The following is a 22,215-nucleotide window of genomic DNA, read 5'->3' as shown; positions in this document are numbered from 1 at the left end:
CTGCTGCCCATCCTGCCAGCCCAGGGTTTGGCAGCTCCAGAGCTGAGCATGGTGCAGGGAGAGCAGCTGGGTGGAACAGCTTGAGGAGGAGAGGGGCTGAGGCATGGCAGAAGCACCATATGGGCACATGGCAGGGCTGTATCTGACACACAGGAAAGGGGCTGTTCCTCCACCAGTGTGAGCTGGAGGTGATGGTGGGCAGAGGACTAAGCACAGGCTTGCTCTCCTGCTCAGAAATGTCTCTGTTGCTGCAGGATCCACACAGCCCCAAACCCCAACATGAGGGGAGAAGGCAGCATCACCCAAGTGCAGGGGGATGGACCAACACACTCCAGCAGTGCTCAGCCATCCCTCAGTGCAGACCCTGCCAGGCTGGCAGCAGCAGCCACGGACGCCATCTACACTCGAGACAAACATGACCTGTGGAGAGCAGGTTGTAAATAAGGGGTTTTTATTACTGAAAGAAAAAGACCCTCACCCTTGAGGGAACTTCAGAAAGTCAGCTGCTTACCATTGCCACCAGCTTCCCAGCCAGCCCCTGATCAGCAAAGCCACCAGCACAGCCCTCCCCAGCTTGAGGACTTACAGGGCCAGACCCACCAAAGCAAAGAGCAACACCTGCCTCTAAAGGAACAAGATCCGGCCTCCCTGTGGCTCTTGGCAGCTGAAGTGGAGATTAAAGACTGTTAAATGTGACTGTTAAATGGAGCAGAGATCTGGGTACAGGATCACAGACATCAGCCCACCACCCACATGCCAAAATCTGTCCCTTGGAAATGAGAGGGGAGCATAGAGGAGGGAAAAATGCATAAACTGGAATGTTCAACAGAAAAAAAAAATCATCATTTATCTAAAAAGAATAGAAATAAACAAAATGCTTTAAAACAAAATCACAAAATATACAAATAAATCTGGTACAAAATAAATAGGAAAGATTGGAAATCTACAACAAAATTGGAATAATTATAAAATTAATTTGTATGACAATCAGTATATGAAACGTATACACTTCATTCAGGATTTCAGTTGTGCTTATTCAGGTTTATGTACACACACAGAAATACTGTAGTCAGAATACTACAACTCTGGAAACCCGAAGTCATGTACAATATGATACAATCAGCAAAGACCACATATGATGGCAAATAAGACACAGGGAAGAGCTGGCTGGAGTGGGGTCAGACAGCCATGAAAATGCACTGCAAAGGGAGAGCCACCATGCTCTGGAGTGGGGGGACCAAGGCCAGGCCAGCAGCAACAGGACAGGGCTGGGGCAGCCAGGAAGGAGAAAGGTTTGGTGTGAGACCTCTGGCTGCTGAGCACCAGCTGCCTGTGGCTTCCAGGAACACACATCAAGTATTTGGGGTTTCAGATTCACTTCGTTTGGCAGCCAGGCACCTGCCTGGTGATTCAGGTGTCAAGACTGGCTCTGCTGGAGAAAAAACAAGCCAAGCCAAAAGCTCTGAGGTCCCTCAGTAGGGCCTGACCCTGAACTGCTGGTAAACCACCCTTGTGCTCAGGAGATCATGGATCAAATGGGACCATAGCACTGCAGCTGGGGCCAAATTCCACTCACCAAATTCCATGTGATCTCCGAGGAAGGCAGAGTCCCTTGAGCAGCATCTCCTGCCCTCAGTGTGAGAAATGGAGAGAATGGCAGCAGCATGGCCTGTTCCTGACTGCTGCCCCTCCTGAGCACACAGGTGAAGCCCAGTGAGCAGAGCAGAGGGGCAGCTGTGGCTGATGGGCACACAGCTGTCACAGAAGCCACACTGCTGAATCCAAGCCAGCACAGTGCAGAAGGACAGAGCACGTACCCTGGGTGAAAACCCCCCAGCCAGCCCAGCCCAGCCCAGCCCAGCCCAGGGGGCTGGACCTGAGATTTGAAAGAAGGAATGGCACTAGAGCTGATCTAGGCCTGCAGCTCATCAGGAACCCCTCATCCCCCCACAGTGATCTTTGGGACATACATTCCATATTGGAACTTCCAACTAAAGGCATCTGACACCAACTAGTTTTTCACTTGTATTTGGAAAGATTTGGTTCAACAGTGATGCCCAGAGAATAAAACACCACCTCCTATGATAAAGCTCTGTGATCAGCACACAGTTGAGAGGGATGCTGGACTGCTACACCAAGCACCAAATGCTGGGACAAGCCCTTCCTCCCCAACAAATCCTGCTACAAACCAACTGCCACACTGCTTTCTGGAGGAGAAGACAAGAAATAAATTAAATCCACCCCTGGAACATTGAAGCCACCTGCAGCCTTTGCATGTTTCAGGCTCACAGCAGCTGACAAAGCTCTAGCCAAGGTCCATGACAGGCCACTTCTGCCAGTCCAGCCAAACCTCTGCTTCTGGGGGAGGATCAAACACGAAGCACTTCCTTAGCCAGAAATCTGCACTGAAGAGCAAGAGCAGCCAGGGCACCATCCACTGCAGGATCCTAGTGATCAGCCCTGCTCAGAGGAAAACAGAGCACAAAGACAAAACCTGAGAGGAGAACATTGTTTTTCAGCTGCAGACAGACCAGCAGCTTTGAGTACCGTATTTCCAACATGAAGAACTGCTATAGAGTCTGACCTCAGGACAAGAAGAAGAAAACATCACTTTGACTGAATTCAGTGCTACCAACCTATGAAACAACTCCATCTGCCACCTGTACCGTGCCACGAGGCAGCTTTCCAGCAACCCTTTCCCATCCCTAAAGCTCAGGAAAAAAATCACACACCAGATGGAAAAGCTCAGCTGTACTGCCTTGGACCCACAGCAACAGCATCTTCTCATCTGGATGCAGCCCTGAGACTGATCGCAGAGGCACACAACCCAGCATGAAGCCAGGCTCCAGGACAAGAGGGAGACACCAAGCAGGATTGCTGAGGGGGCTCTGCAGGAAGCCATGAATGTCCAGGTCCCCTGTGCTGCCCCACACATGGGTGTGAAGCCAGAATCACCACAGACATCACACCAATAAGAGAGCTGCAGCTGAGGGACCAAGTGTAGCAGCAGTGCAGGGATGAGGGTGGCTGCCCAGCCCAGCCTGTGGTGCAGAGCCTGTCCTCCCTGCTGGCTAAGTCAGATGAAGGCTGCTCTCCCATCTGTGCCATGGAAAGATCCCTGATTGTGTTGGTTAAGCTCATCTTTTCAACACTGGGCCAAACCAACCCTCAGTATCCAGGGAACTGGTACTTCTTTGGGTCTATGTAGAGCCCCAGTGTAGAGCCAGGTGGTGGGACAGGCAGCACATCTGGGGCTGTACCACACCACAGCCAGGGTTCTTGCCTTGGGACAAGGCACAGCATGGACACAGGGACCCCTCAATGCTGGGTGGGCACCTTTGGGATGAAGCCTCAAGTCAGCACCACAAGAGGTACTCAGCAGCATCCTATCCCACCCCCAGCCCCAGTTTTCTATTGATAATCCAGACACTGGGTAACTGGACAACTGGTACACAGGTACTAAATTAAAACCACAGATGTGTGTATTAGGTATTACATAAAACATGGTACATCTTTCATGTGGGAATGATTTCTATAGAGAACGTAATTCTGCACAAGGAAGATGCAAGTTCCAAGGGGTGCTGGAGAATGTGGTTGTGTTCTCCATCATGTAGGATGCTTATGCAGGGTGCTTGTGAGGAGGAAAGGGCTGCTCTTTGCCATCAGCACCCCCACACCCCTTGGCTGAGCTCTGCAGAGATCACAGGAAGCACCAGCACTGCCCAAGCAGCCCCTCACACAAAGCTACCTCTTTGGTTTTTCTTTGGGCTGATTTGAAGCAGGGCCTGACACCACCAGTGCCAAATCTCATCCCCATCCAAGCTGGGCCCTGAAGGCTGAGAAGCAGCAACAGCAGGTGATGTGTGTGGGCCATGGGGGCAACTTGCCCTACCAGCCCTGAGCTTTCTCCAGGTCTGAGTGCAAAGGGCCATATCCTGAGACTCCTACTCTTGCCAGCTCCACCCACACAAAAAGGCACTTAAAGAAAAGAAGAAAAACAAACAAAAAAGCCCCCAGCAATGAGGAAGAGAGAAGTGAGTCCAGGAGAAGAGAGGAGGAACAGAAAAGTGAGCACAATGTGAATGTGTGGCTAACCCTTCTTCCAACAGGCCCAAGGACTGCACACCTTCAGCAGCCAGCTCCAGCTGCCCTCACACAGATCTCAGCATCATCCCATTCCTGCTCAGTCTGGAGCAGGAGCTTACAGGGGCAAAAAGAACATGAGAGGGAACTATACATGACACAGGTTTGGAGCAGAAGTGATGAGCAGAAGGATCTGCCCTGTGGAGCTTCCTCTCCTCGTGCATCTGGATGAGGGAAGCACCTTTTTCTGCCACACCAGCCTTGGGGCCCCTGCCCCAGCCAGCCCAGACACCCTGCCAGCATTCCTCATCCCAGTGTGGGACAACCCAACCAGAGCTCCTCCAGGGCAGCAGTCTCCAGCTGCACTGGGACTTCAGGGAATGGACAAGCTGGGAATAAAACAACAAGCACTTTGTAAACTCTGAAGGGTCTGAGCTTGCAGCACAGAGTGGCTGAGGCTGGTTTGCTGAGTGCCCCACTGAGCCCCTCTCCTCTCAGAACTAATGTGCTTCATATGATCTCCACATCACCAGAGTCAGTCTCATTTGGAGAAAGATTCTCACTGGAAAGCAAGAACGTTCCTTCACTCTTTACAAAGATTTGGCAATACACAGAATTTAAAAAAATAAATCATAGTTACAACAGATTCAGGTTCATTTCATTTAAAGGAAATTCAACCAACAGGAGTGTAAAAGATATAATTCACAGTTGTGCATTTAAGATATTAGTGTTGAAAACCTCACTTCAAAGAACTCTTGTGCAAAATTGTATTGACAGTAGAAACCATGGCTAGATGCCCTCCCAGCCTCCCCTGGCCAACAGGCCACCATCCACCCTGCTGCCTGCACCAGAGGCAGAGGGGCAGGGGGAACAAAGGCAGCAGCAGGAGCTGGCATGGGAAGATGCAGTATCCTTTCTACAAGTCAAAGCCTGGCCAAGGTCTGAGGTCAAGTCCAACGATTCCCAAAGCCACCAGCTGGTGCCCTGTGCTGTGGTGACCCTGCAGCACGGCACCCAAGCACCCTGCAAGGCAGAGGGAGCAGATCTGCTCGGGCAGGACACCCCTGCAGGGCACGGATCAGGTACCGTGCCATCTCCACTGCAGCCAGGAGAGCCAAGCCCTGGCATCCCAGAGGGATCCTGAGCTGGGCATGGGCTCCTCTGCTGTGATGGTTCCCACCAGGAGAGCTGGGAACCCCTCGCATTTGTTAAACAGTAAAACTGTAAATACCCTGAGAACAGGGAGACTGGATTTTTTCCCCTCCAGGGAGAGGACCATGCTTTGTTCTTCAAGCTAATTAGTAGTAGCAGCTCCTAACCCCTTCTGGGTCAGGTTCATATTTTCCATATGAAACATATCTATAATCAACTATTTTTATGGAAATTAAGTGAAATTACTTCACTTTCCATTATTTGATCTGTACAAATGATGAAAAACAGTCATGCAAAAAATTGCCTGCAAATTTTGGAACAGTGCAGCATGGGCAGAAGCAGGAGGTATTTGCTTTGGGATCACATGGCTTTGGTTGGAAAAATTGGAGCTTTTTTTTTATGTTTTTCTTTCTTTTTTTTTTAAAAAGGGAAACAGACATTGAAACAAATCCTTCACCTGCCATAAGAAGCAGAAGTCAGATCCAGCAAGCAACCTCATCCTGGAGAGAGCTGCCTTGACTTGAGCCTTCCCTCCTTTGGCAGGTTTGACAAAACGGATACTGCATCTCAAGTTCACCACCGTGTCAAACAAACTTTTACATTCAGCAACACTAGATAAAAACTGCAAACGCTGTAACATCTGGACATTTTGCTCTGTGAGAAAGGTGCAATATTGGCAGCTCTCTGGGAAGGTGCAAGGCTTAGGCCAGCCTGTGCTGCTGCCAAGCCCTGTGCTCTCAGCAGTGCTGGGCTGGTGCACATCAGAGCAAGGGTGGGATGGAGGCTAAGGAAACACTTTTAGATGGGAAAACGTCAAAAAGCTATACGTGAGAGCAAGGCTTTGGAGGACCTGTTTCCTCCTCACTGGGTGCACAAGCTGGATACTGTGCAATTTCTATGTCTCTTACAGGGACTTTGTCCTGATGGGTGGCTCCCACCAAGGTAGACAGCAAAAATTAGGGCTGCTTTTTGAAGCTGGAAGAGAGAGACAGGCAAACCCAATTGATTCTGACACCACATACTCCAATTCCCACAAGGAGATCCTGCAATGGAATATTGCACCTTTCCAGCCACCAGGCACACAGACAGACCATGGGAACTTGTAGTGAGAGCCTTTCACAGCCTGCAAGCAGGAGAGACGGGGCAGGCCTGCAGCACAGAGAGCTCTGGCATTTGTATTTGGGGCTGGGGGCTTCTTTTGGTGTCTCCAAAGAGATTATCCATGCATAAAGAAAGGGAAATGCTACATAGCCAGGGGCCATAGCAGGGTCTTGAAACAGAGAAACCACAAAGCCTGTTTTATCAATCCAGATACTGAGGGCAATGTTCACATTTTGTTTGAGACACCATTATAAGGGGATAGGACTGAGTGGGACAACTTTCTTTTTTTATTCATTTGAGGACTTAGACTCCATCTGTCGAAATGGGTGATGCACAACTGCCATAAGGTGCCTCTTGCTGGCACCCAGTCTGCATCCAGGTTTTTGGGGTGGAGGAACTGGTTTCTGCTGCCCAAGACAGGTGTTGCCCTGCACTGGTGGCAGCTGGGTGGGAGGCTCTCTGTTCTGCTACCTTGGTAATCCCTACAATGGCTGTTAAAAGGGGCAAGAGAGAAGGAAATGCACTAAAACCACTCAAAGGAATGAATGTGGCTGGGAACAGCCTGGAAATGAACCTCTCTGAATCCCTGAAGTGCAATACACTCGCGTCTGGAAAGTTTTATCAGCTCTTGGAGAGGAGAGGATGGTTCTGGCTCCTCAGCAGTGCCCATCCTTGCACTGGCAGAGGTTTACTGTCACCTGGAGCATGTACTTTGGGTGTAACTGTAGCAGCATCTTCTGTGTTAATATTAGAGATTACAGGGGGGACAGGGACTGATGTTCTGATACTCAGCAGAGGCTGGTATCTGCTCTGGCCAAGGTAATGGTGCACAGACCACTACAGCACGGGAGTGTTTAAAGCCTTGGCATCTCAGGGTGCACACATTACTTCACCATCCAATTGTCAGGAACATCAATGAAAAATCACCCAGTTACTTCACTATGGAGTATCACACCCGGCTTTCATTTCACCAGACTAGTTTTGCTAAGTAATTCCTTCCCCCCAGTATCATCTTCAACATACACAAAGTTTTTGGAGGTTACAAAACTGTAAGTGTAACAATGCTTTTGCCTTTTTAACAAAGAAACCTTCTAAAATTTGAAACATTATTAAATACCAAAGTAACCACTCCTTCCCTGAAAATTAACTGCAAGAATGTAATAATCCTCACGTCTTGGTCCTCCAGGTGGCTGAAACCAGAGGTTCCTTGAAGCTTGCTCATTCTTAGGACACAAATAACATACAAGTACCAGTTACTAACTTTTTTCAACAGGGCAACAAAAAGGACCACAGAGGGGTGAGAAGAGGCCTAAGGACATTGGAGCCAACTCACAAAACCATGACAGAGCCCATTTGAGGTTCATGAGGGACAGAAACAATTTAAAACTCTGCAAAATACTTCTTAAAAACATGATCTCTCTTGAAAAAATAATAGAGGAGCTTTTAAACTTCCCCGTATGTGTTTGAGGAGGAAAAACCCAACAAGGATCAAAAGTACAGATAAAAAATAAACATAATTCTACTTTGCAAGAAGAATTTTCATCGTTCTCAAGGGTGGCTCACCATTCCCAAATAACGTTTGGGTCTTTAGTCTCTCTTGCTCTTTGCTCCTTTCTTCCTGTTTCTTCCTCTTCTGCTCCCAGAACGGACGCAAAAGTCTTTGGTCTCAGAACACTGGATGCAGCAGTGTTGCAAGCACGCACTAACGGTGTTCACACTCGGGGAGGAGGCAGGAAGGAGCGAGGGCTGGTCCTGCTGAGGAGATGGGATGGGTGGGTTGTGGGGAGTCAGCTCCTAGATGGCTCCTTCACTGTGCATACTGTGGTTGGGCTTGTTGTGAGTCACACAGTTCTGCTCGTTCAGCAGGTTTGCTGTCTCGTCTGGCAAACCATCGTGCAGCTCCGTAAGAGTCAGTTCGATTTTAGTGTTTTCACTGTCCGAGGACTGAGGTGTTTTGTCCATCCGGGATGCCATCAGGGCATTTTGGTACTGCTGTCTTGAGATCTGCTCCAAGAACAGGGAAGAAACAAAAAAAGTCAGTCACACTTCTGTGTCTCCTGTAGAGCACATGAGAAGATGAAGTTTCCTCCCCTTTCAGGTGACCACACTTCAACCCCTCTTTACCTGTTTCCGTATAACATCCCTGCACTTTGCAAGCCTAGAGCATCCCAGCTCAACACCCACAGCATGGTGACATTTACAGGGAGGGTGGAAGAACAGTGCTGTGCAATCACCATGCTGTTCAAAGGCAGGGATTTATTCCTATGCAGAGATTTTTAAATCAGACCTCCATTTCCCTCTAACCATGCACACCTTTAGGACCAGAACCAGAGATCAGTGAAGTCTTTCTCCCAGCTTCAGTGAGCTCCTGGTGAGGCTCTAAGTGTCCCTATAGAGCCAAGCCAGCTCTATAGTGCAAGTATAGAATACAAGCATTCCTGCTCTTGTCTAGGCCAGCAAACACAGCAGTAGTTACAGCCTTATACATAAGGTCACTTGATTCTAGAAAACACTGGTATGCCCACAGAGATGAGTCCAAATTAGCAACCCATGAAGTTTTCCACTGGTCTCTGGAAGAGCTGTCTGCACCCAGCAGAACAGTGATGACAGGAGCTGGCCTAGAGCACAGAGTGTCACTGCCCATGATGGCCCAGGGAGAGGGAAGCCCCAAACATCTGCACGTGGTGGTGGAGGGCAGAATTCCTCTTGGAGCCACAAGCAACCAGCCCTGTGAACTCCTCCAGGCCAACCTTCTCAGCCAGGACAGGCAGCAAGATACATGTGCACTGGCAGCCCCATGAGCCCACAGCAGTGGGTGATCTTGGCAGGCAGGAAGGTGGAAGAGATGAAATGACTTTCAGAAAACCATAAATTTCAGTAGCAACACAAGAAGAGGGACTAGAAATGGACAGTCAGATGGACCAGGTCACAACTCCAAAAGCAAAACCCCAACATGCATGAGCAGGTCACAACCCTGGTTTTACAAGGTATTAATTGCATGAATGACCATGTGGCACAGTGAAAACACTAATGTTGAATACTCTGACCTACACATAAAGCAGAGTGATGCAAGAAGAAGTGTGCAAGTCTGACTGCAGAGATACCAGGACAGTTTCATTAACATTCATTAGCCTCAGTATGAACACAGTGAGATTTGGAAGGACTCCACATAAACCAGCACAGGGTGAGCAGCTGCTCTGTACAGTAGATTAGCCACTGAAATCTGTAGTGAGAATCACTTGCCCAGTGATAAACCTCTACTGACATAATCTTTGAAAGATTGAACCATTGATCAGTACAAAGTTTTAACAGCAAGACTTTACTCTCCTTTTAAAATTTGGATACAGAATACTCAGTTAAGCATTCTAGTATGTCTACCCTTTTACACATTCCTAACATTGAATTAACTAACAGAAGTGAAGTTCACAAATCACTTGAGTTGCATACAAACAAACTGTGAACATGCACTTAATTTAAGAAAAGCATCAATGTCAACTTCTGGCCATGGGACATCAGCTTCCCTGGACTCCCAGCTGGGCTGGAATTGCTGCCAGCATTAGCTGTTCCTCAGCTCAGCTAGATTTCCTCTCCCACAGGACTCGCACACGTTTCAGCGTGGGATGCACCATGCTGGGGGACAGAGCTGTATTTCATGCAGCAACTCACTGGTAGTATGAGACATGAGCCTAATACATGTGAAGTTAAGATAAAGAGAAATGTCCAAGACTTCTCCAAGCAGAAGAAGGATGTCAAGTCGGAAAGCAAGATCAAGAACCCCAAAACTGAAACCAAAATCAGAAGTGAATAAAAACTGCAACCAACAGTAAATGTGTGATCCTTTAGAAAACGACAGTGTCTGATAATGAAGGGTGTCCATTTCAGATGGGTCCAAAAGCTTCACGAGGATTGGTCAGACTAAAAGCAAAGAGGTTATTTTCTATAGTATTTCCTCAAAGGACCTGAAATCCAGAGAATTATGTGACCAACCTACTTACAAGTCCAAATGAGAAGAACAGTGAAGACAAATCAGCAGACAGCAGATATTGGAAAAAAAAGTACTTTAAGGAACTTTTAAAGAGCTGCTTTCATAATGCTATTTACTCACAGAGGAATTTAGAGGGAATTCCCTTCCCCAGGCTCTCCATCCTACCAGCCAAGCCCGACTTTCCAGCAGGGTCTTTCTAGCTTTTTTCCTACCTTGACAAACTGAATGTCTGTGAGGGCTTTCACTGAGTAGTCTGGAACATACACTTGGAGGAAGGATGCATTCAGCTGGTTGTTGCTGCTCCCTAACGTCGGGGTCACGGCGTCGATGCGGTCGCTCCGGTTCAAAGAGTCTGAGTGATTCAAGCCACAGGGCCGAGGGGGAGACTTGTTTTCAGCTAAGAAACAGGCAAGAGCAAGAGATTCCTTGAATCAAGTAGAAAATGTTTAAAGTCATCAGTTTCAAAGGGACATAATAAGTTGTGATATAGCACAAATAAACTGCAAATGCTTAAACCATTCATAAGTAGATATGTGGCTAAAAAACAAAATTATCCTGAAAAATGGTACATTTTCAGTCCAGAGCTGGCAGCCAGCATCACTGAGTATGTCCTAAACAAACCTGTACTCATTTATGCTGCAACATACATGCCCTGAGAACACAGTGCTTCAGCTGATGAGCAGAAACTACCACAGAAAGGTCACTTCCCAAGACTCCCTTACAAGAGATCTTGATAGTCGGACCATGCTTAATTTATTTTTTTCCTTAATCATTGTTACTTTCATCCACAGTCAGTCCCAGCTGAACTTTATCCCCTTTTATTTCATCTGATACCTACATATGCCTTGTTCCCTGAGCTAGAGCAGACATTTTCAGCAGAAATAACAGTCCTCAGTGGACCAGAGTGCAGTGCACATGACAATGACTTCAACATTTGCTCTCAGTGCTTGAAGTGGCAAAACCCCAATGAAGGAAAGCAAACTCCATGTAGTACACACCATCCAGTGACACAGGCAAAACAGTCCATGCTGCAGAGAAAAATCTGTCCAGGAAAGGAGAACATCACAGATATCATTTTCCACCACTGGCTTTCAAGTCCTGCAGGGTTTCACTTGAAGACCTCAGCTGTCCCAGGAGTGTGACTGGACACACTCTATCCAAAGCAAACATGCTTTGGGACAACACAGACATTCTGCATCTGTGGCTTCCACCCACTCAGTGATCCAGAAGATAGGAGGGCAGAAATACATCCTAAAAGAGATTCCAACCCCTCCTGCAGAAGCACTGCTCCCTGGGCACACACACAGTACATGCTGATCAAAGAACTGTCTTTGGGATGAGAGAATTTTTGGATCTTAATGCACTTAAAACTCATTCAGCCAGCAAAAACTCAAACTTGATGTAAACTACACTACTTGCCACATGATCCCCATTCTCAAGCTGCAAGATCATTTTCATGTAATCTTAAGATACAAAGTCTCTTTGAGCAAATCAACAAAAATACCCTTATAAGCTTTTCAAATTCTTTTTTTGAAGACTTTTCTTCATATAATTTTATTTCTTTAAAAAAATCAAAAACCTCCCTTAAATTTAACCCTACCTCTGCCACTTAATCACTAGAAATATATCTCATTGTCCAAATGACATAGCCTGTTCCACATCTCTGAATCCAGCCTTTCCTAAAGCTAACACTTTAGAATGCAGAATTGGCCTGATTCTTATACCCCTCTTAAAATCCTTCCAATGTTGTCTTTCTTGCAATTTTAAAAAGGGGAACAAAAAACCACAAGTTCTGACAACTTGGTAATTTCCCCATCATTTCTGCACTTAGGAATTAGAGCAGGACCCTATGGCAACACCAACTGCAGACTTAGGGGAAAGCACTCAGAGCCTTGCAAGGTTTTCCTCTGTGCCAACTTGTCACCTTGAAAGCCACAGGAGGCTGCAATAACAGCAGGAGCCAAAATTCTACCTGCACACAGGGCTTGAAATTCCCACTGGAGAACAAGGAACTGTAAGGCTGGATGAATTTGTCCTCTTTCCCAACTCTCTGTACACACAAAATATGGCTCTGTGTGACAAGAACAACATCACTGCTGCTTGGCATAAAGGCTTCCATCTGGAACAACTTTACACTAGTGTGACTTGCATCTGCCTTTTCTTCCCACCAGGGAACTTATAGTAGATTACTAATAAAAAGCAAAGGATATACAGCAACATGGCAAGGCATTGTAAGGAAAAAAAAAAAAAGGAGAGGTGAATCAAAAGGACAGAACAAAAAGGTATTATTTCTAAAAATGTTAGGGAAACAACGTGATTTCTGGATCTCATTCAGTTCAGGGAAGGAGAGAAGATAATGAAGAGGAAAGGGCACAGAAAGAACAGATGACAAACACCAGGCAGGTCCATGTTAGAGCTTCTCTACCCAGGTTTCCCCACACTCCTCACCTTTCTATAGCAGGGATAAAGAGCACAAGCCACAAGAAGGACATCAGTACAAGTGTATTATGAATTTGTGTTTAAACAACAGGATTGTTTTCATAAGCACCACACAAAAGGTCTGAGTTCCATCAAAACTGGAACCACATTGCCATAGTGACTAGGCTTACACTATCAGTACTTTATAAAGGAGATTCTTCCAACTACTATTTTCCCTTGTTCATTTTTTGTTTTGTTTTTATTTAACTGGGGGAAAAGGTATGAAAGTATGCTTGGCATTTATACTGGAAACAACCTGTGCAAAGTGTACATTTATTTGTAGAATGGAAAAGGAAAAATGAAAGTAAAAAAAGAAGACCTGGCAAAACAAAAGAACCAAACCAAGAATCAAATCAATAATCAAAGTTGCCAAGCTTAAAGGAGAGACTTCAATTAAAGAAAGATTAAATTTCTCCCCCTTCTTTGGTGTTTAGTAGCAGGAAACTTTAACAGGGAGGAAAAAAAATCCCCTGCAAGGCAATAACCTGTAGTTTGTTCAGAATGTGCATGAAGATAATTTAGGGACCAATGATGAAGAATATTTTCTAAAATTAAAGAAAGAGAGTGAAATACAGGAAGCAGATGGTGAAAGTGTATAAAATGCATGATATGTATTAATGTTTAAGAGATGTTTCACTTAAATATGCATATCATTATCTTGTTTGCTTTTAGTTCTGAGGAAAGACTGAAAAAAACAGAAAAGACTTCAAAGGAAGACATATGCTCACTGTGGCCCAAACTATTTTAGGATTTTGCTCTTCCTACAGACTTTCTTGATGGGTTTCCATTTTTCCCAACCACTCCATGCATGCAGTGTCTGCAAAGCTCAGTTCTTCATGCTTCCCAATTAACAATCTCTCAACCACATTTCAGAGATCTTTTTGGCCCAGATTGTTCCCTTCTTGGTCTCTGCACTCCAGAAGAATTTCTGTGCCAGTCAGCTTGGTGATACAGCAAAGAAAGGTCTTAAGCACAACAGGAAACAGAAAATCCTCCCAAACTTCTACAGCATTCCACTGCAAATCCATCCACTCAGCACATCACTGTGCTGGTCCCTGGCATTAACCTCACTGAGAGAAAGCTCAAAGCTTTCCAGGAATTGAAATGGCCAGACTGTATACAAACCATAGAATTTACCCATAAGAGAATATAAAATACTTTCATTAAGTAAGTTTTCCTTTTATGGCAGTTTAACAGCAGAAATTCTCCTCTGCCAAACACACTTTCCTCAGAATTTTTTATGCTTCAGCTTGGGGGAGAATACATATTTCTAAAAAACCTCCTCTCCTGATTTTCCATCAGCATTCATATGAGAAAAAAGAACAAGAACACATTACCAGATACATTTTCTTAATTGTGTTTTTAGTTCTTCCCATTTTGATGACTGAGCAGTTACCATAACCAGAAGTTCAGGATACCTACCTGTGAGGCACAACTCTGTGCTGGACTTCTCCCTAACGAGCAAAGGGGTCAGACAAATACAGACTGCAGCTGACTTTTCATGGCATCAGGGCAGTCACAAGAATGGTGAAAATAGAAGCATGCAGATTTACCTGGAGAACCTGCTGCTAACAACTCTGTTCTGCTGACAACAAAGGTACGAGACAGGGACAAGGGAACTAGAAGAGGGAGAGAAAAAGGATGAGATCACGACCAGAAAGGTGCAGCTATCCACATTCGACAGGGGAAGGAGCCAGCTGACAAACTGATGAACTAAAACCAGAACTGCAACTCAACTGTGAAAAAGCAAAGGGTTAAAACAAAAGCAAAACCAAAAAACACAATCAAATTTAGGTATAAACCAAAAAACAAGACCAAGGAATTGGACTGAAGTGAATAATTTTCACTTGCTATTTTAAATTATTATCCAGCACCAAACTGTCATCAAGGTACAGTCATGTTCAAAAGGAGCAGTACTGCCCACTCCAGCCTAGCCTGGAAGGCAAGAATTAAAAAAAAAGCCAGAAAACATTCAGGGGTGGTCTTCCTTATGGGAGTAAAATAGCAGAAATAAAACCAAAAGGTACTTCATAGTTCTTCAAGTTTCCAGTAAAATATCAAGCAAGGCTGTGATTCTCCAAGATCATCCTTGTTGGGATAGGTATCATACTGCTCACCATTACTGCAAATCCTTCCTCAGCTGTACTTAAAAAAAACTTTGCTTGGTTGTCTGTTTGTTTATTTTCTGTGGTTTTGTTTGTGGGGTTATTTTGGCTTTTTGTTGTTTGGTTTTAAGGTTTACTCTCCTGTTAGTGGCTTCATCTTCCAGGTGGGGAGAGCAAGCATGTGTAGTTTATTTAGGACACACAGAGAGAAGTTTTATTTCATTCCACAATAAATTGTACTTTCCCTGAGCTTTCTTATATATAAGAAAGAGCAACAGAAACTTATTTTTATGAGCTCATCTCAATAGAAATCTCAGGATGCCACAAGACATCATAAAATAAATTCAATGAACCTGGAGGCAAAGCCAACAAAATAAGGGATTTGCTACAGGTAAAAAAAAATATAAAAAAAAAAAGACAGAAAAAAAAAAGGAACAAAGCCAACCAATTGAAGGTAAATTCAAGATTGTCCAAGATTACTTTAGTAATCTTGCATGTTCTTAAGTGTGACATGATGAAATTAAAGACAGATTTCAGGGCACACAAAGAGGAGACCATTTGACCTGATAGGACTTGGGGCAACTGGCATGGTTGTGGGGCGGGTTAGGAACATTAAAAAAAAATAACCCAAAACCCAACAACACATGAAAACATTCAAATTGAACAATGCTGGCAAAACAGAGATGCCACAGGTGATTTCGAAGTGTAAGTCTGGTAGAAGTGACCATGCCTGATCACCCCAGCTCCATGCCTGGCCCATACTGCAGAAGCTGAGGGCATGATGCAATTGCACACGTCACAATTTCTCATGAACACGGCTGCTATCACTGAGAGAAAATCCAACCAGAGCTCTGCATGCTTTAAAATCTGTCAAATCTCAAAAAAGTATAAGCTACTGACCAAATTAAAGTGCACATAAGTAAGGAATTACTCTTGCCTGTAGAAGTGAGCTCACAGAGGTCCAGAGAACTGCTGCTGGTTGTAGAGTATAACAAGGTTACACTCATAACTCACAAAACCATTTCCATTCCACCATCATTTGACAGTGTACATACACACAGGTACACACATGGAAAGGGAGCAATCCTGAGTGTTCAACTAACACAAGCTGCCTCTCAAGTGGAATGTAAACCCTGCTGTGACAGGACACAATTTCAGCATGAGCAACATCTCCCCCTGGAGCTGAACAAGTGGTTTTGTGTCAGCAGAAGGCCAACACCAGCTCCAGTGCCCCAGGGCACTGTACATGTACCCCCAGCAGGGCTGTACATTTCCAGCTGAGGTCAAGACCTTGGTGGTGACACTGATGGCAATAAAATATATCACCAAATGCTGAAATGTAGCATTGGAGCCAACTCTTTGTGGATTATATGAGAATTCCCTGACCTGTGCCAGTGAGGTGGTGGCTTGTGTGGCTACCACTTGTGTGCTGGTAGGTGGCTCACAGTCACCCTCAGACACCACCTCTTCACCCTTGCTGATTTCACAGGTACATTTTCACACAAGCTGACAGGAACAATTGCTTTTCTGGCACTGCTCCACCTTTTCTCTCAAGACAGCTTTAGGCACAGACTGGTAAAGAGATCCATCCCCAGCCTAACTGGGCAGTTGTTCCTCACACCACTAGATGTCCCTCTGCCACTAATTATTTATTCCCATTAATTCACTCCCTGCTACCCTGCCACTAGCAAAACTGCAAAGCTTTCCACCAGCACCAGCCACATCCCTGGCTAAAGTCAACTCTCACATGCTCTGGCAGCTGGCAAACCACTGCCAGCTGCTGAGTTCTGCAGTCAGTGCCAGCACTGCCACCGGCCAGTCCCCCAGGGACACTGGCAGGCTGTGCTGGCAAGGAGGTGACAATCCCACCACTCCCACAGGCACAGCCAGACAGGCCTGTGCAGGAGCTCAGACTGTTCCAGAAGCAGAAGATAAGAGGACATACCTGGTGATGCTGTGAGGGCCATCACCCCATAGTAGGAAAAAGCACCAGCTTCAAACTTCATCCCCTCTTTCCCAGCCTCCACTTCCACTTTCCCCTGTTAAGGAAAAGGAGAGAGAGCTGCAATTAAAAGGGACCATGGGTCTTCAAGGCACAAGATCAGACTTGAGCCCTGAAAGATAGTTTTGCCTGACATCTCTAAGCAGTGTCACGGTCCCTGCAGTTTATAACAGTGCCTGAACAGGGACAGACCCTGAAAGGCAACAGGGATTTGTGCCCTGAGCTAGCCTGGTCTTTGATGCCTTGTGGCCAGCATAAGTCTCTGCAGAGGAACAGGATCAGGATCACCACACAGCTTTGGGTTGTTACTATTGCCGTGCTCCAAGTGCTGTCAGGTTGTCTTCCTTAACTGCAAAGTGAAGAAATACTCCTGCAGTAGCACAACAAGCTTAAATGTAGCACAATCATCTGGCATCTTGAAGCACCTAGACATTCTGGGGCACAGCTCACATTCACAGAGAATTCCCTCTAAGACAAACACAGAAAGGGAGATAATGTGTGAGGAGGCTGGCTGCCTGCACTGATGAGACTCCCACAGAAATAAAGCCATTATTGCTCAAGGAGCAGCCTTGAGGATACCTTGGCTTGATTTCTAGCTGTTTTACACATTCCAGTACCATTAAGATCCTGCTCTTTCACAGAGTCTTGCCTATAAAGACCCTCAGTGCTTGCCAAGCTGTACAAAACTGCTGTACCATGCAAGTACACCTGTTTCTGACCTGGATTCAACCAAATGTATAACATTATGTCCTACACAGGACTCTAGAACAGAACCCACCACATCAAACATAGCTGTAAAACATCCCAGGCACTCTGGTACACAAGTAGACAAAAATAATTGTCTTTTTATTAGTGGGGCCTGTTTTTCATATCCATCCATCCATCCTTACTGCACTGAGACTCACAGCACACAGACAGAAGAGATCTCATCCAGTTTTCAGGTTGAACGACACAAAATTTTGAATTTCAGGTAACCAACAAAATTACCTGCAATGCTTTTCCTCTGGCTAGGTTGGGAAGGGGAGACAGACTACCCATCCCAGATGTACTAAGAAGACTGAACATCATCTAAACATAATTGGGTGAAAATGAGGCCAAAAGGCACAATTTATTTCTAAGTGTTTATTTCATTAGCCCCATCTAAAATAAATAATCATGCCTTTAAATTTACAGTATTGGGCAAGGGCACAAAAAGGTGATAATGAACTCAATCTGCATGAACTCAAATACCAAGTCAGTTTATCTACCTGTCCCAGATGAGAAAAACCACAAAATCTGCCTAGCAGGAAGAGAGTGCCCAGCTCACAAATCTACTTTCCTACTACCACAAGCAATAGCTTCATATAAATCCCTTTTAAAACCAATTTCACTCTATGACACAAAAGTAGCTTATTTCTTCATTATAAGCCTTCCAAAAGGTACAGTTTTGTCACCCAGACAAAGACTGGTTACACACAAGAAGAATATACATTTAATTGTTTACTGGCATGCATTTACTGCAAAGGCATTCTTGGTCCCTCTGTGTGAGAGAAAAAGTCCAAGTCCATTTAAATAAAAAAGTAGAGTATTTATCCTCTCTTGATCCTGGCAGAACCAACCTTGTTACCATGTAGTATGTATTTACTGCAACACTCACTTTTCCAAATGCACCTGGCATGTAGTTTTTGCTAAATACTTATTGATTGCAAAATAGCTCAGAAAGGACTGATTGTTCTTTTGTACCTCCATATCCTTCATTTTCATCTTTGCAGCATTACATCAGGAGGATTATCTTGCCTTTGGATTATTTCAGACTGTTACAAACTCAACGTGTAAGAAAGAGTAGTTAAAGAGCTACCAGTGGCTCCTCAAACTCTTGGGGAAATAAAAAAAATAATTTTTTTTAACATCAGAATATAATAGCCCAGTGCTCTTCCACCTTTTTATCACAGAATGTTTAAACTCATGCCCTCCCCTTTTCTGTTTTAAAGGCCATGTTAAGATTTCAAGTCTTGTGCTAAAATTTCAGCCACAATGTCTGTGGCAGAAAACAGTCCTCCTGCACCACCCAGGGCTCCAATCTAAAAGCCACAGCAGTGCAGGGATCTCAGGGCAGGATAAAGGCTTTGATGGCAGGGTTCCCAGGGTCTGCATTCTGCCAGGCTGTAGCAGGAGGTGACATCAGTTCAGGAGATGGCACAAGGCTCCCACTGAAACTTGTGCTTCTCACTATACCTCAGGTACAGACTTAAAAACTGCACAGAAAACTGTCATTTCTCCAAACCATCAAACTCTCTATGCCTCCTTTTGCAAAAGGAAAAGGCACAGCAGATAAAGTATGCTGGCCAAATTCTTATGAAGTGGCATTTTCTGCACCCCTATTTTCCAAGCAGTGTCAATGGGGATTCCTTTGCACTGTCTATCCTGGGATAGTGAAAGCACAAGTAACTTTTGGCAGAACACTGAAAGTGAGAAGTGCTTTCTATCCTTCACAACTGGTTTAACTGAAGGTGAAAGCAGCTGAGTGAACTCTTCAAAGTTGGCAAGGTCATAAAGGAGGCAGGAGCAGTTCCCAGGAGCCACAGTTCCCCTCCCATGTTTGAAAGAAGACAAACTTCAACAACTGGAACAGCTAGAGAGGGGGCTATATCAAATAAAAGGTTTAGCACAGATCTGCACAATCACATGTCTGACCTGTAAAATGAGAACAAAGTAGTCGACGGGCTTGTTTCGCTGGTAGAGGTAGTGTTCTGGGGCTTTCTTGTTCTTCTCATCATACTTCAGCTCCTGGATGACGTTGGGATGTTTTAGCAGCCTGAGAAGGATCTTCTCTGACATCTGGGATGGACCAAATGCTTCTACTTCTATAACACAAGATACAACTTGGCATTACACCTCATATGCCTGGCAAGAAGTTAGCAATACTCGTTAATAAGCATTTGCCTATAAAGACACACAGATGCAGAGAGATCCATTATGGAATTGCAGGTTTCCTGTCTTTTGAGACTGTTAGATTTGTAAAAGGGAAGGGAAAAAACACAGTAACACCCCAACTTCCATTAATGAAGTATTTTTCAAAACAACCAAAAATCATGTCTTCATCTGAAAGGGAAAAGAAAAAGATGGTCTTGCCCTCTTGAGAGTTCTGAGTCACAGAGTTGTATAAATAGAAGAGCTTTACAGTTAGGGAACAAAGAACCTTCGAATTTGTTTTTTCCTTACCTAAAAGCTATCAAAGTCACTGCATTTATTGCACTTTATTAAAATTAAAAAAAAAATTAATTATTGCTTGGGGTCTAGAAAGTTGCTTTAGAGAGATGTTCTATACAAATCAGACACAACTGGGGCTGCCATGGCTCATATGGGAAGAGTTAACTCAAAGTGAGAGAAGTACAGGTCAGTTCAAGTGGGATTAATGCCTGACACACAGAACACAATCCCTATCCACTTGATCTTCAGTGTTTCCAACACCAGTTGTCTGAAGCAGAAAGGCTCATCCTTGTGTGGGAGAGGTAAGCCAGGGACGACGAGAATTACACATGCAAATTGACAAGCTTTCCCAACACCTCATTTCAGAACAGAACCATTAACAACTCATCATCTGCTCAAGAAACTATTCTCAATTTAGAACAGAGAAACCAGAACTGTAGCTTCATCTTTTTTAGCAGAGGCTTCACCAACAGACCTGTATTTAAGCTACATAATCCTTTCATCCACAAAACAAGTAGAGAAGCAGCACTGTAAGACTATGTCTGTTGAGCAGGTGTTTATGGAACTCCATGGAATCTTGTACACTACATGAATAAAGCCTTGCTTGCTGTTAAATCCACATCTTCCTGTTGAACTGCTTGCTTTCACCAAGGACACATTCAAGTGCCCATGAGCCGTAGGAGTCGGAGCCTTCTAAGGAATTACTGCCCCTCAGCTGAGATGTGATAACCGATCATGTGCAAATTTCTTTCAAGTCACAGAGGCAAAATAAAGGATGAAGACAGACTAGGAGCATCTAGGCAGGCAGTTACTGCATCTTAGAGGAGGGGAAGTACTAACTTCCAAGTAGAGCTGGCAGACTTCAGACCAAGCAACTTTTATCATTTTCCACCCATGAATTTATGTTGAACACGGCAGCGAAAGTTGATCGTCTGAAAGGCCTGCATGTGGCAAGTCTTTATATGTCAAAGAGAGACAGCACAAACAATAGGAAGGCATTTTTCCACAAGCTCTCCTGTTAAAGGCCTCATTTCTGAGGTGAAAGGACCAAGTTTATGATGAAAGGCAATACCAGCTGGAAGAAACCATTCAAGGCCCTGGTCTCTCTGCCAGACTGCCCACCCAAGGGCTAAAACATCAAGATGTTCTGGGATGGAGACAACTGTTCTCTGAAACCTCTGAAGTCATCAACGGAGGTCACACAAGCCAGACAGAAATCCATTTTAAAGAGTACAGTTCAACCACCTGTGCAGTCTGCATTAAATGTGTCAGGAGAGTTTTTCACTTGGAGTCATAAAGTCTCATGGAACAGGTTTACACCTTCCTGCAAAAAGTCCCGCATCTCTTTCTGGAGAAGGCGCCAGAGTGCAATTACAGCCAGCTGGCCAGTGGTATGGAGTCCTCTTTGTTTGTTCCCTGAGCTCTTCCTAATGGGGTGTACTTGCTAGTCGTTAATCTGACGGACTCTAGACATGCAGTGCGGCACTTGGCATTCATCCTTACCTTTCAGACCAATTTAAAGTTACTGGTCCACCCCTGGTATATGTCTCAGAGGGTTCATGCCGACACTGAACACAGGAGAGGAGAGAATTTAAAAAGAAAAACACAACAGTGGCATTATTTGTCACCCCACAATCCAGCCTCCCTTCCCGCCTGCACTGTCCCTCCCAGCTCACCGGCCTTTGCTGACCAACTCCGAGGCTCTGGCACGCTCACACAGAGACACAACCCGCACTTGCCTGTGGCCAGGAACCGGTGCATTGCCAGGAGCAGCTGCGGTGATATTTTAACCTTCATCTCGCTGTCTGTCTGCTTGAAGGCAGAGAAGTCCTGCTTCCTGTCCCGATGAGCTACTTTCTTTTTCGTCTTGTTATCAGCTGGGGAAGGGAGGGTGGGAGAAGAAAGGAAGGAAGTGATTTCTGTTAGAACGGGGTCCAACACGAACCGCGCTGGTTGGAGTCAGCCAGGATGGCCGCACGGAGCACGGGGTGCAGGCAGAGCCCTCTGCAAAGCCCAGCTCAGCATCACACAGCCCAAACCACAGACAATCAGGAGCTGTGCAGCCATGGGACAATGTCCTGCACAGCCAGGCACCCCAGCCTCTGTCACATCTGTCACCT

At 45.2% G+C, this 22,215-nt stretch overlaps 1 protein-coding gene across 1 annotated transcript in view; it reads right to left on the bottom strand.

Annotated features, from left to right (window-relative positions):
- Positions 1 to 434: 434 nt before the first annotated feature.
- The window catches only part of CNNM2 (cyclin and CBS domain divalent metal cation transport mediator 2), a 116,383-nt gene continuing 94,602 nt past the window's right edge, over positions 435 to 22,215 (bottom strand). The window contains 6 exon segments of the mRNA XM_079312044.1: positions 435 to 8,340; positions 10,534 to 10,718; positions 14,353 to 14,418; positions 16,850 to 16,943; positions 19,580 to 19,749; positions 21,835 to 21,972. Coding sequence (XP_079168170.1) covers positions 8,131 to 8,340; positions 10,534 to 10,718; positions 14,353 to 14,418; positions 16,850 to 16,943; positions 19,580 to 19,749; positions 21,835 to 21,972 — 863 coding nt within the window. The 3' untranslated portion in view covers positions 435 to 8,130.

The sequence above is a fragment of the Erithacus rubecula genome, assembly GCF_903797595.1.
Source record: "Erithacus rubecula genome assembly, chromosome: 9".
Taxonomy (NCBI): domain Eukaryota; kingdom Metazoa; phylum Chordata; class Aves; order Passeriformes; family Muscicapidae; genus Erithacus; species Erithacus rubecula.
Note: the sequence above shows the minus strand (reverse complement) of the source record. Positions and strands in the feature narration are given on the sequence as shown.